At 49.3% G+C, this 15345-nt stretch overlaps 1 protein-coding gene across 3 annotated transcripts in view; it reads left to right on the top strand.

Moving 5' to 3' along the window:
* PIK3R5 (phosphoinositide-3-kinase regulatory subunit 5) overlaps window positions 1–15345 on the top strand; it is a 71272-nt gene that overhangs the window by 34787 nt on the left and 21140 nt on the right. For 2 of the 3 annotated variants that reach the window (XM_070394190.1, XM_070394192.1), the window contains exons 2-4: window positions 9195–9313; window positions 11543–11643; window positions 14131–14199. In XM_070394190.1, the coding sequence (XP_070250291.1) occupies window positions 9208–9313; window positions 11543–11643; window positions 14131–14199 (276 nt within the window). In that variant the 5' untranslated portion in view covers window positions 9195–9207. Of the gene's footprint in view, window positions 1–7230; window positions 7285–9194; window positions 9314–11542; window positions 11644–14130; window positions 14200–15345 lie in introns of those variants that run through there. The other variant, XM_070394191.1, reaches the window with a different exon arrangement.

Below are 15345 nucleotides of genomic sequence, written 5' to 3' on the forward strand. Positions count from 1 at the left end.
ACTGTGTGCACACTTCTACGTCATCCTGTTCCCTGCGCCCCCATGCCTTTTCCACCTACCTTTTCGTATTTCCCTCCTCTCCTGGCCCTGGCGTCCTTCCTCCACCCGCTCTGTCCACTGTCGCTGCCGTAATAGACTCATTTGTTAGCTAACTGTCCCTCCAGGAATCTTACATCTTGAAAAATAAGGTAGGACGGAGGCAGTGAGTCACCCGAACCCGTGGGGAATGAATCACTGACAAGGAGAACTCAGGCACTTTTGGTGCAAGGCGCCTTCCCTGGAAGCCTCCGAAGCCGCACGCTCACCCTTTCTCCAGGAAACCGTGGAGAGAGTTCCTGTGAACCTGGCGCAGGAAAGAGCGCGGACTGTGGGAGTCAGGCCAGCTTTGGATGTGCCTCCAGCTCAGCCACAGGAATGCCACCGCAGGAACGGGGCAGATAAATACCGACTCTCCCTGTACCGCGGATTGTGAAAAACTGTGATTATGCTGTAGAGTAATTACGATCATTAAACTAGATAATCAAGCAAAAGTGCCCAGTATAGCACCTGACATAGAGCAGCCCCTCCCTTCCTTCCTCCCTTCCTTCCTCCTTTCCTTCCTCCCTTCCTTCCCCCTTTCCTTCCTCCCTCCCTCCCTCCCTCCCTCCTTTTCTTCCTGTTGTCTAGGCTGAAACTTATAGATAATTGACATTCCTGTGTAATATCATAAATATGTTAATTCTTCTTCAACTCTCTTTAAATATTATAGCAAAATACACTTGACATAAAACTGATCATCTTAACCATTTCTAAGTGTACAGTTCAGTGGTGTTAAGTACTTTCACATTGTGCAACTGATCTACAGAGCTCTTTTCATCTTGTAAAACGGAAACTGGTGCCCATTCACCAATAACACCCCACTCCCCTCTCATGGTGTGAGATTATAGCTCATTGTGAGTTTTCTTTTTTACTCTTTCTTTCTCTTTTTAAATTATTTTTTATTTTTTATTGTTGACACTATTACAAATGCCCCCCCCCCCCCATTTCCTCCCCCTTTGCCCACCTCCACCCAGCTCCTGCCACCCCTCCCCTGGCCTTCACCACTCTGTTGTCTGTGTCCGTGGGCTGTGTCTATATGTTCTTTGGCTACTCTCTTCCCCTTTTATTCCATTTTCCCCACCTCCTCCCTCTGACCTCTATCAGTCTGTCCCATGCATCCAAGCCTCTAGTTCTATTTTGTTCATCAATTTGTTTTGTTCATTAGATTCCACATATAAATGAGGTCATATCTTACCGGCTTATTTCACTTAGCGTAATGCTCTCCAGGTCCATTCCGACTGTCACAAAGGATAAGAGATGCTTCTTCCTTACAGCCACATAGTATTCCATTGTGTAAAGGTACCACAGCTGTTTTATCCACTCATCTACTGGTGGGCACTTGGGCTGTTTCCAGATCTTAGCGATTGTAAGTAACGCTGCTATGAACATAGGGTTGCATATATTCTTTCTGATTGGTGTTTCGGGAGTCTTAGGATATATTCCCAGAAGTGGGCCCACTGGTCAACAGGCAGGCCCATTGAGGAAACTCCATATTGTTTTCCACAGTGGCTGCATTTTCACCAACTGTGTGCTAGGGTTCCCTTTTCTCACATCCTCACTAGCACTAGTTGTTTGTTGATTTGTTGGTGGTGGCCATTCTGGCAGGCGTGAGCTCATTGTGGTTTTGATTTGCAGTTCCCTAATGATCAGTGACACTGAGCATATTTTCATGTGCTTATTGGTCATCTGTATGTCTTCTTTGCAGGGATGTCCATTTTTAAATTGGGTTGTTGGTTTCATTGTTGTTGAGTTTATAGAGGATCTTTGTCTATTCTGGGACTCACTTGTTACCAGATGCAGGATTTGCAAATATGTCCCCTATGCTGTCGGTTGTTTTTTTTTTCACGCTCTTGTTTCCTTTGGTGGGCAGAGTTTTAAATGTTGATGTCGCCCCGTTTATCTTGTTTGTCTTCTGTTGCCTGTGCTTTTAGTGACATGTCCAAGAAATACTTGAATTTCTTTACACTTGGTCTCTGATCCATTCTGAATTAATTCTTTATGATATTGAATCTTTCCAACAACAGGGTATGCATTTCCAGTGATTTGCCTGCTTTTATGTCCCTCAAAAGTTTTATTTCATTCAGATGTTGCATATTTGTGAAGTTTATTTTCTCTTCTTTTTGTTGCTAGTATAATTGGGGTCTTCTTCTAACATAATTTCTGTTTTGTTATTTGTAAAATTGAATAATATAAATTTTTATTTTAATTTGTGCCCAATCACCTTACCTAGTTATATTTTTTGTTATAGCCAGTTTTTCGAGTAATTATTTTGGGTTTCTATAAACATGTCGAGGGTGAAAAACTGCATTATGCCAATTTTATGTTTGACAAAGCTATCACTTCTAGTGAGCCTCAGTGATGAGATGACATATAGGTTTAGAAAGTACCTTGCCCACACACTCTTCCTGAAGTTACTCGAAATACCCCAGCTGAGCAAGAAATGAATCACAATAAAGAACTTGTAAATAGGGGTAGCATGGCACAAAACAGGCAAACAAAACAGTGAGCAATGAAATAAATCAAACTTAAAGCCACTGTCCAAAACAAACAGTGCTGTTATCAGAGTCATTACATTTACTATCAATGTCAAAAATAATTAAAGAATTGTGATGTAGTATTAAACTATTTACTAGAAACCAGACCTGTATTAAAAGAAAACATAATATTATAACATTAAGCCCTGGCCAGGTGGCTCAGTCGGTTGGAGCATCATCCCGTAGACCAAAAAATTGCAGGTTCGATTCCCGGTCAGGATGCGTGCAGGAGGCAACCGATGGATGTTTCTCACTTCAATGTCTGTCTGTCTGTCTCTCTCTCTCTCTCTTTCTCCCCCTTCCTTTCTCTCTCAAATAAAAAAATATATATCTTTGGGTGAGGATTAAAAATATATATGTACTATTACAACATTAAGATTTTAAAAAGTGGCTAAAATCACTGATTCAGATATAATTTTAAAAATTATTTAGGAAAAAAAAAATTATTTAGGAATTCTAGATTCAGACCTTTGCTAATAAACCTGAAAATCTTGATTAAAATGAATGATATTGTCAAAAACCTCAATTCACAAAATCGACACGTGAGGAAGTGGAATGCCTAACTCCAGAAGACATTTGCTAAAGGATTCCTAACAGAACTGAGCGGAGAGGCACTGACGTCACTCACTGATCCCACGCGAGCAGGAGGTGCCACGGCTCTCCTGGGCTCTAGGCTCAGTTTCTGGTATGGATTTACCACTTTCTAATCGGAGCCAGTCCTTCCCTGCTCAGAGTCTCCGCTTCTTATCTGAGGAATGGGAGAGTTGCACGGGATGATCTCTCTGGTGCCCTCCTGATCTCACAGTCTACTAGTAGGTGTATGTGCAGAATTTGTGAAATAGAAAACATTACTCTTCGAGCTTGACTATGCATCGGAATCATCCAGGGAGTGTTTTACTTCTTGGCCCAATCTCAGAGGCATCTAGAGTTGGGCAGCAGAATTGTATGTGTGAGGAAAGTACCCTGATAGTTAATAGACAGCATTGTTGAAGGCTTATTTCGTGGCAGGCACTATTCCAAACATTTTCCATCTAGTAATTCATTCTGATCAACCTTGAGCTCTCGCAGACCCCAAAACACACCTGGCATGTTCTGTCCTCTTAGGTGGCACCAAATCAGTGATAGATACAAATGCAAACTGGGCATAACACCCTATGGTGATATTTGGTCATAGGTGTCATCAGGATGTTCCAGAATATGTTAACTACTAACTTTTCATAGGCTGTCTTCCAAATGAAAACACAACTTAACCATTCTCACGAAGAGCCCTCAGAAACCCTCCAAGAACCCCAAAGAGTCTCAACCCCAATTTAGGAACATCGATGTCGAGGATTTTAAGGCAGCCAGCCCTGCACTGGTCTACCCACCTGTCACTAGGAATTACTGAGTATTTATGAAATAACAACTTCAAACAAGTTCATGAAGGGCAGCAAGGCATTGGACCACCACCCAGAAAGATATAGAAAGGATATGTGAGGTTAGGTAACTATATAAAGGGTCTTAGAGACATACATGTCCCCCACCCAGCTTCCCCGAATGTTTACAGCTCACGTAATGTGGTGCAGTTATCAAAACCACGAACAACTGGTACAACTGTACAATACTGCAGACTTTATTTGGGTTTTAGCTGTTTCCCCCCTAATGTCCCCTTTCAGTTGCAGAATCCAGCCCAGGATCCCACATTACATTTAGCTTGCTGTGTCTCCTTAGGCTCCTCCAGTCTGTGACAGTTCCTCAGTCTTTCCTTAGCTTCTATGACCTTGACACTTGGGTGAATGCTGGTCAGTCAGATAGCAGTGCTTCCCGTTTAGGTTGGGAATGATCTTTTCTCATTAGATTGCAGTGATGCATTTTTGGGATACATCCCAGGGAAGTGATGTCATGAGCCTCCCAGGGCAACATCAATACATGATGTTGATATGCCTTCTTATTGGTGATATTAACTTTGATCACGAGGTGTAGGTGATGCTGGGTTTCTCCATGCTAAAGTTAGTACTTTCCCCTTTATAATTGCTCAACTTCTTAGGGGAAATACTCTGAGATTAAGCAAATATTCTGTTTCCTCTCAAATTTTCACCCATTGATTTTATTATTTCTTGTTTTTAAAAATAGGTTTCTTCCCTGGCTGGTTTGGCTCAGTGAATAGAGCATCGGCCTGGGAAATAAAGGGTCCCAGGTTCGATTCCAGTCAAGGGCACATACCCGGGTTGCGGGCTCAATCCCCATTAAGGGGCATGCAGGAGGCAGCCAATCAATGATTCTCATCATTGATGTTTCTATCTCTCTATTTCTATCTCTCTCTCCCCCTTCCTCTCTGAAATCAATAAAAATATATTTAAAAAAATAGGTTTCTATTAATGTTAGAGAGAGAGGGAGGGCGGGGAGAGAAACATATTTGTGTGAGAGAAACATCAATTGGTTGCCTTCCATATGCACCCTGACTGGGGACTGAACCCTCCACCGGGGCATGTGCCCTGACTGGGAATCGAATTGGTGACCTTCCGGTGCATGGGATGACACTCAACCAACTGAGCCACACCGGCCAGGATAACCCATTGATTTTAGCATCCATTGGTGGCTCTTGCCTGTAAAATTACTACTGTGGTGTTGGCTTAATGGTGATTTTGTATTTCTCTCATTCCTCTCTCATTTATTAATTGGAATTCTTTTGTAAATGAGACCTCCATTTCTTCTCCTCCATTTATTATTACTTTTAAAAATAGATTTTTATTGATTACAGAGAGGAAGGGAGAGAGAGAGAGATAGCAACATCAATGATAAGAATCATTGATTGGCTGCCTCCTGCACGCCCCTTACTGGGGATCGAGCCCACAACCCCAGCATGTGCCCTTGACCGGTATCAAACTTGGGACCCTACTGCAGGCCGATGCTCTATCCTCCAAGAAAAGATGCCCTCTTTCCTGCCCCCTGGGGGGCTGCCTAAGAAGATGGGCCCAGACGGACCCCGACCCTCTGACCAGTCCTGCACAGCAGGGAAGACAAACCCTGTTTTGCCTCAAGGGGTCATGTTAACATGACCCCATCCTGTTCAGGGTCCCCAGTAAAGACATCCTCACTGGCTCAGAAGAGGAACTGGAGGTAGGGGCAAACCCATTGTTGACTGTTTCAACACCCCCACCGCGGATGTGGGGGCATTCCCATTCCCGGCAGCCACTGAATTTCACAACAGCTCCTTCTGCCGGGTGGAGGGGATGCTGAGAGCGGGGTGCCAGAAAGCCAAGCCTTGCTCGCCCAGCCTTTGAAAAAAGGCCTCATCCCTGGGGAGACTGGATGCCACCTTCTTCCCCCTTCATCTCCACCCCAAAGCCACTGGGTTCTGCTGACAAGTCATAAGAAACGGCTGATGACTGACTCATCAAACGGAAGTGAGCGTGCCAGGGACCAGGCAGAGCGCCTGGTGAACCCCCAGGGCAGCTCGCGAGGACCCCGGCTGGGCCCCCAGAGACTTGGGCAGGCCCTGCCTCTGAGAGGAGCTTGGGGACAAGCTCTAGATGGCCTGGGGGCCAGGGAGGCGGGCACACCGGGAACTCTGCCCAGTGCCCATCTGTGCAGAAGCCCTGATTGCCTCCAGTGAGCAGCCGGGGACCCCAAGGCCAGGCGATAGGAAAGTGCCAGGGCCTGGAGAAGGAAAGACGTGGGCCCTGGGGGTGTGCGGGGAGCAGCCTGCAGCCTCCTGAAGAGCAGTGTGTTCTGACCCCCAGGGAGGGGCTGCGGCAGAGGGGCGTGGGCTGAGGCTGATCATTTGCATCTTGTGTTTGCATCAGTTACAATGGGGCACAGTAGGGCAGGTGACTCATTCCTGCCTCTCGACACAACGACACAACGGACTTATCCATCGCAGGGGCGGGGCGGAGGGGTCTCACCCGGTTCTCACAGGGAAGCCCGTGCTCCAGGCTGGGGGGCCACCATGGTCATCGCCCAGTTCAGCCGTGAATGCCGCTCCCCTGAGCCTGGTCCTCTCCTTGGAGGGCGGCAGCTGTGCAGACAGACATGGTGGCCTCAGGGCTCCCAGCAATTGGGCGTCCCGGCCACTAAAAGCAGGATCATGCTGTAGTTGACTGAGTCTCCACTGTAGGGTGGAAGTGTGAATTGCTTTTTGTTTTCTTCTAGTAACTGCATCTGATGGTGCTGAGGCGCAGCCTGTGCTAGTGTCAGAGCCACGCCCTGGGTCCGCGTCCTGGCTTTGCCACCTCCTCGCTGTGTGACCTCAGGCCAGTTGTTTAGCTTCTCTGTGCCACAGGTGTCCCCCCACTCCCCCCAAAGGTGGCCTAACCTTCAGGCCTCTCCTGCTAAACACCCCTCACCTGCCAGGGGAGGGGGGACCCTCCGGAGTGAAGTGTCAACAGAACCGCTCAGGTCCAGCTTTTGTTCCTGGCGTCCCCGCCCCCCCCCACCCCCTCTCTCCCACCCCTCATCCCCAGTGCACACACACTGGCACATGGAGGTTTGCCCATCCAGGTGAAGGAGGGGCCCAGCAGCTTGCAAACTGCCTCCTGGTTCAGGGCTGTGGACTCCCTGCCTGGACTAGCATGAGGGTCAGCAGACAAAGGCCCGAAGGTGACTGAAAGTCGCTGCGGGAGGGCCCACGGGCGTCTGCAGGCCTGGAGGTGCCACTCACGGAAGCCCCCGAGGTCCCCGTCCTGGGAACCCGGTGAGCGGTTTGTGGAACTCTGCCCGCCACCTCGGCAGCGGGCAGGTGTGGGACCTGGAAGGCTGGTCTGTGCTCCGGGCTCTCAGTCCATGGCGGGCCCAGACCTTGGCACATGCTGGCTCCTCTTTCCGGAACATCTGCCTCCCCCCGAACTTTTCTCCGGATTTCCTCCTTCATCTTTCTTTTTTTAAAATAGGTTTTCATTGATTTCAGAGAGGAAAGGAGAGGGAGAGAGAGAGAAACATCAATGAGGAGAGAGAATCATTGATCGACTGCCTCCTGCATGCCCCCTACTGAGGATCGAGCCCACAACCAGAATCGAACCCGGGACCCTTCCGTCCGTGGGCTCTATCCACTGAGCCAAACTGTTCAGGGCTGTTAAATTGTTTGCTAATGTCTGTCTCCTACCAAGGAGATGGCCTGTGTCCCTCAGTGCTGTGTCCGTACCGCCTGCCACACATAGGTGGCCATGAATTACATGAAAGAATAAATGCACACAGACCGCGGCACCGTCCCAGGACGTCACGGAGGTGACGTGGTGCCGGACAGCTCACAGGGGCTATGTTTCCCTGGACGCTTGGTTCCTCCCCGGCTGGGGAGCAGGGGGATGTGCCTCCCGGGGCCCCGTGAGCTGACTGCCGGGCATGCGGCTGAGCAGCCTCGGATTCCGTAGCTCTTTGCATGCTGTTTGCATGGCTCAGCTCTGGGTGCTTCTGCTTGTGGTTTCCTGGTCTGTCCCCAGTTCCACGGAGCTGGACCTCGGCCTCCTCGGCCTCCCTCCCTGGCCTGGCCTGCTCGGTGGGCAGTGGAGTCTGCCCGGCGGGTGAACGCAGTGGAATTCCTGAGGGAAAGAGTGGTGACAAGACTGGGGCACCATAGCTTTCGTGTCCTGAAAGCTTGCCCAGACACCCAGCACTGTGACGTTTAATCTTCCCAACAGCCCTGTGGGGTCAGTGCTCTCATTATCCCATTTTACAGATAAGTAAACTGAGGTTTGGAAAAGGGGGAAAGTGTGTCCAGAATTGCATGGCTAGCCAATAGCAGAGTCCAGATCTGAGTCCAAGTCTGTTGACCCAGAGGCCAGGCTTATTCATGGGCTCACCTACCTGTTGTGGCTCCCAAGGGACCTGGGGGCCTCACACATCACTGAGGGGCGGGCTGGCCCTTCTGGGGGCTCTTAGAATGCGGCCCTTCCCACAGTTCCCCAGCGGGTGCTGAGACCCCCTCTTAGATCCCTTCCTCGTGGCCCTCCAGCCGGAGCTGGACAAGGGAGGGGGCGCACGCGGAGTCTGTGGGTAGCCGGCAGCACTGCAATGCTTCAGAGAGAGCAAAGAAACATGGCCAAAGGAGAGGCGAGGGCAGACGAGGAACGGTGCCTGGGCCCGGGCACCCTAGCAGGGAGTGTGGTGGGGGGGCACGTGGGGCAGCCCCCACCAGGCCTCGGCGTTGGAGCCCCCGGTGCCCTGAGAGGGATCTCCGTGCTCTTCCCTGGGGCTGGGGCGTGCAGGCCCGGAAATTCAGAAAAATCCCCAAGCCATTCTGCTTGTTCCTGGAGGTCCTGCTGCCCAGCTTGCTGGGGTCTGGCCGCTCCCTGGGCATTCCCCAGGCGCTTGGAAACCCGACCGCCTTGGGGCAGACACCTCTCCACTCCTGTCCCTGACCCCTCGCTTCCTGTAGCATCGCGCCCTTGGCTGCAGGAGCACTCCTTCCTGCCACTCAGAGCAGCGCCCCCCGGGAGCCATTCCAGCCCTGGAGGCAGCTGAGCCCCCGCCTGCTGTGCCCACAGCACCCAGGCCATAGCAAGGCTGGCAGCACTGGGCTGGGAGTGCCGTTGTCTGTGCCACCTGCCCTGCTGCCTGTGCGCTCCTCACACCGGGGGTCCGGGGCTGACGGTGTCTGTTTCCACGCAGGCGATGACTCAGGATGCAGCCAGCGGCTACGACGTGCACAGAGGACCGCATCCAGCACGCCCTGGAGCGCTGCCTGCACGGACTCAGCCTCAACCGCCGCCGCTCCACCTCCTGGTCAGGTAGGTCTGAGAGAGCTCCGGGGGGTGGGGGGGTGGAGCAGGGGGGGACTCTGAAGGCTCGAGGAAGCCTCGGGGGCCACAGTGAGCCCTGGACCGGGCAGATTCTGGCTCCAACTCTGTGTGTCTTTGCAAACCCCTGGACCTCACCTGGACAGGTGCTTGGCACAGCCCCTGATGGAGGTAGGCCCTCTGGATGCAGCAGTTTCTCCTGTCGCCCGTGCTGTCTTCCTCATCCTGCTCAGGGCTGCATCTTGCTTCCTTAGCATTCGCTAGAAGCATAGTTGTTGTTTAACCTGCTTAGAAATACCACATCGGCTGGTTCTGAAAGAGCAGCTGGGACCTCATAGGCGGCTCTCCGCGGAATGCTGTTCACAGGGAGTAGGAGGCCTCCGTGCTCCATGTCCCCCAGGACCGAGAAACGGAGGTATCCGCAGGCTGGGGCAGTTGTTTCCCCGAAGGCTGGTGGCTAATTGTAATAATTCTTATGCTTGTAAAGATTTTTTTTCTGTCCCGTATCTCACTTGCCTCCCTAACTGCCCCATAGAGAGATGCCCACTGGTCCTTGAACACATCTGGGTTCGTTCCTACCTCAGGACTTTGCACTTGCTGCCTGGGGTTCCTCCTTCAGAGCTGTGCCCACTGCCTCTTTCTCATCCAGGTCTCAGCTCAGACGTCACCTCCTCTGGAGGCTTTCCTTGGCCTTTAGTATTAAGCCGATCTGAATTAAACTCTCTCTCGCTGGCGCCATGAACTTGTGTGAGTCACTTAACCCCTCAGGACCTCCGCTGCCGCGTCTGTAAAATGAGAATGATGACAACAGAAACCACCTTCCTGAAGGGAGGGTGGGAGCTCAGTGGAGATGTGTATGCAAGGCCTGACACATAGGAGTTGGTCAGTAGGTGGTAGTATTTTTCTTCTTGCCTCCTCCCCAGGTGTCGATGGGGCGTGAGCTCAGAGAATTGAGAGGGCTGTCATTAAGTAAAATCACACACAGATATCTGACTTTCACAAATTTACAGAATCCCACGACCACATGAAACACACTGTTCGGGCCTCCAGGACTTTGGGAGGAGCCCCCACCATGAGGAGGGGCTGGAGCTCCATGAAACCCCTGGTATAACCACTTCTGCCCCTGCTGCTCTCACTACACACACACACACATACACACACACATACACACATACACACACACACATACACACACATACACACATACACATATACATACACACATACACATGCATACACACATACACACACATACACACACATACATACACACATACACATGCATACATGCACACACACATACACACATACACACATACACATATACACACACATACACACACATACACACACACATACACACACATACATACACACATACACATGCATACACACATACACACACGCACACACACATACACACATACACATATACATACACACATACACATGCATACACACATACACACACATACACACATACACACATACACACATACACATGCATACATGCATACACACATACACACACATACACACATACACACATACACATATACACACACATACACACACATACACACATACACACACACATACACACATACATACACACATACACATGCATACACACATACACACACGCACATACACACACACACATGCATGCACAAGTGCCTCCATGACCACCCCTTTCATTTTTAGGGGTTTACCCTTGCTGACTGCAGGGAAATAGAAATTAGAATTCTTATTGACACAATAAGAAAGTGTGGGGAAGTTAGAATGACAAAGTGTTCATTCTAACTTTCAAAATAGAAATGAATGTGGCTTCCCGCTCCTGGGCTCCAGTCCAGGCAGTCCCGGGGAAGTCCCCGGCTGTCAGGGATTCAGCCTGTGTTGGGGTGGGGGGGTCACCGTGGCTCCTCTCCCTATTCTTCCAGCAGTCGCTGCCTCTGGCCTCCTTCCCAGTTCCCCCTGTAGGAAGTGGGGCAGGTGGTGGTGGGAGACCTGGTGCCCTCTGGAGGGAGGTACAGGGACCAGAATCGTGGCCGCTCATTGGCCTTTGAGGGGGACCCCAACCCCTCTCTGTGTCTCTTGAGTTTCTAAGAATAAGAAACTTGTCATTATGTCTTAATGGGCACGATAGGGTTGAGTGTTGATACGATTTTCGGAGCCTCTTACTTCATAAAGGAGTCTGACCACTGGCCGTTCCCTTCCTAGCCGGGCTGTGTCTGAACTGCTGGAGCCTGCAGGAGCTGGTCAGCAGGGACCCGGGCCACTTCCTCATCCTCCTGGAGCAGATCCTGCAGAAGACACAAGAGGTGAGGCTGGCCAGGGGTGACGGTGAGCTGGGATCAGCCGCGTGGTCAAGAAAGAGGCCCCCACAGAATGTCGGTTCTGGGGTGCCTGGGCCGCCGAGGGGCTTGGCAAAGGCTCTGGGAACCTGTGAGCTCGGTGTCAGCCATGGATCGAAGGGTTCTGGGCAGGGATGTGGGCCTCGCAATGAGAACACGTGGTGCGTGAGCCAGGGTCCTTTAAGCTGCTTGCGTGTGTGTCAAGGTATTGACTAGAGAGGGGGAGGAAGCCTTGCTGGATTCCTTTCCTCAAAAAGATCCATGAAAACAAAGACTGATTGGAGAGGTAAACCGAGACCTCCTCTAGCAGGTCAGTCAATGGGCCTTTACATCTAAGAGGAAGAGTGCAGTCAGAGCTGAGCTGGGCTGGGGTTCCAGGACAGCTGAGTCCCTAGGGAGGATTCTGGCTCTTTCCTGAAGAATTCTCTTTAAAGGTTTGTTGTTGTTGTTATTTGTGTGTGTCTTCAATTTTTTTTTTATTGATTTCAGAGAGGAAGGGAGAGGGAGAGAGATAGAATCATCAATGATGAGTGAGAATCATGGATCGGCTGCCTCCTACACGCCCCTTACTGGGGATCCAGCCTGCAACCCGGGCGTATGTCCTGACCAGAAATCTAACTGTGACCTCCTGGCGCATAGGTTGATGCTCAATCACTGAGCCACACCAGCTGAGCTAAAGTTTTGCTTTTTAATACATGACTGAGTTGCAAAACATTGGCCTTTCTCTATTAGCTGACCCTTTACCTATAAGAAGAAAGTACTGGTTTATCAAGACTCCCATGGTCCCAGCTCTAGCACCACCGTTTACCTGGTGCATTTATATGCAAGCCCACTTAGGAGAGCTGACCCTCCCCTGGAGTGCTCAACGCACACCCCAAATGTAAAGGATCAACTACTGTGCAGTGACAGGGGAGCAGGCACGTGGTCTATTCAGGAAAAAGAAAAGAAGAACCTTACATTTGAGCTTGCGAGGTCACCAGGTAGCGGGGATGTAGGGCTGCCGCTGAGGCTTCAGCCCGTGAGCTCTAGACGAAGAAGTCTAAATCCCACGCACGCTCAGGTGTGTATGTGCTGTGGTGGGGGAGCGCTCTAAAAAAGACAGTGCACAAAAGAATAACTAGAACTTTAAACATATACAGGAAAAATGTTGCCCCCGTGATCATAGAACAAATGCAAATTAAAACCACAATGAGACAGCCTTTGCCTAGCAAATTAGCAAAAAATTATAATAAGCAATGCAGAGAAGGTTGTAGTGAAGCTGGCACTTTCAAACATATGAGATCTTATAAGTGGCAAAATCCTTTTGGAAAGCAATGGGGCAATATGTTTAAAAGATGGTAAGTATGTTTATAATCTCGATTGATTCCACTTCTTGAACTGTATCCTAGATAAATCATACAAATTATAGAAAAAGAAATTTGCTCAAAGGTTTTCAAAAGTAATTAAATTGCAAAAGTAATTAAATAGCAAGAAATAACCTCAGATGTCTAAAATGAAACTAATACAGTATAGGTATCTACCAGAAGAAATATTATACAGCTAATAAAAATAATGGATATTATCCAAGGGTATTAACACAATTGAATATGTAATAAAATTACAACAGTAATATTTATTAAATGGCTTAGAGGAAATTGATGAAACACTTGGAAAAACACAGAGTGAGAATCCTAATTCATACCATACAGCAAATGGTATTTCTTAAATTTAAGAAAATAAAGCTTCAAAGAAAATATATGAGCATTCACATGATCCTTGCATAACAAAGCAAACATCCATAAAGGAAAAAATTAACACATAATTTATGTACACAAATAATCCACACATTTAAAAGCAAACAACAGACCGGGGGAAAAAAACAACTTTACAATACAGGTAACAGATAAATGTATAACCAGAAGGAGAACAAGAGGTGGGCTTAGAGATCATGTAACAAAACAGAAACTCATCTATAATATTACATGTAAAAGACATTAAGAGTAAAAATATGCACACTGTGATGACTTTGCAGAGGAAAATACACAGAGAAACACTGTAAGGAGAAGTATGCTGAAACATTAGCAGTGGTTGAGTTTGGAAGGGGCCATTGTGCATGGAGTTTTTTTCTAATTTCTATTTTCCAAATTTTGTCTCGTGGTTGCATTCCCTTTCACTGAAAGAAAGAAAGAAAGACATGGCATGGCTCGGTGATTGAACATTGATCTATGAGCCAGGAGGTCACAGTCTGGGCATATGCCCAGGTTGTTGGGCTCAATCCCCACGGGGGGGGCGTGCAGCAGGCAGCCAATCAATGATTCTCTCCCATCATTGATGTTTCTATCTCTCTCTCCCTCTCCCTTCCACCCTGAAATCAATAAAAATGTATTAAAAAAACAACAACAATAAAGCAAGGATGCGCTGCTCTGTTCTGCACCCGTGAGTGAGCCTCACCCTCCTCTCCTGTCCTCTCCACAGGTCCAAGAGAAGGGTTCCTATGACCTCTTCACGCCCCTGGCCCTGCTCTTCTACTCCACGGTCCTCTGTGTAAGTTCCAGGGTGGGCCAGGCTGGGAGCTGGGGGAGGAGAGAGAACAACCCGCACAGGGCAGGCATAGCCCTCAGGACTCCGAGGATAAACACTGGGAGAGAAACTGTCAATCAATGACACCTGATGCCGGTCAACCTTCTGATGGCTTCAGCTAAGCCAGTGGTTCTCAACCTTCTGGCCCCTTAAATACCATTCCTCATGTTGTGACCCAACCATAAAATTATTTTCGTTGCTACTTCATAACTGTAATGTTGCTACTGTTATGAATCGTCATGTAAATATCTGATAGGCAGGATGGTCTTAGGCGACCCCTGTGAAAGGGTCGTTCGACAGCCAAAGGGGTCGCGGCCCACAGGTTGAGAACCGCTGATAAGCCGTCCTGAGAGTCTCCAGTAACTCATGTGGATGCTGTTGTGCCTGGCACATCTGGCGCCCATGGAGGAACCAGTCACAGCCTCTCACACGCCATGGAGTGGACCCGTTAAACAGCTTCTATGCCCACCTCACTTTGTGCCCCAGCGGTCAGTTTTACCCAATGTGATCACCCCTATTCTCCAGGCGGGGGGCATCAAATGAGTCCGTGTACATTGAGTCAATTCACTTCACAGAAGAAATGTTTCCCTCTAGTAAGGATAAATGCGGTTTAGGCCAGTGGTCGGCAAACCGCGGCTCGCGAGCCACATGCGGCTCTTTGGCCCCTTGAGTGTGGCTCTTCCACAAAATACCGACTTCTGCACACGGGCCACAAAGTTTCAATCGCACTGTACGTGCGCGCCCACACGTGGTATTTTGTGGAAGAGCCACACTCAAGGGGCCAAAGAGCCGCATCTGGCTCGCGAGCCGCAGTTTGCCGACCACTGGTTTAGACATGTGAGAGGCAGCAGCGGCCCCATTTAAGATGACTCCAGCTTTTCAGAGCGCTGCTCTCCTGAACTGGGTAAACCGTGTTAAGTTTAATAAAACCAAGGCCCTTACGGTAGAGACACCCCTGACACCCTCTTGCCTATCTGTAACTCACTGCCTGTGGGTTACTTCCAGTCCTTCCTGACCTTGTTCTTGGACATGCGGCTGCCGGGAAGTGTGTGCCCTTTGTGAAACATTCCAGAAAAGTAGCAGGTTCTGCTCTGGAATATCAGTGCACTT

Source organism: Myotis yumanensis, unplaced genomic scaffold (assembly GCF_028538775.1).
Source record: "Myotis yumanensis isolate MYYU_CA2020_CCGP unplaced genomic scaffold, mMyoYum1.0.hap1 SCAF_16, whole genome shotgun sequence".
NCBI lineage: Eukaryota > Metazoa > Chordata > Mammalia > Chiroptera > Vespertilionidae > Myotis > Myotis yumanensis.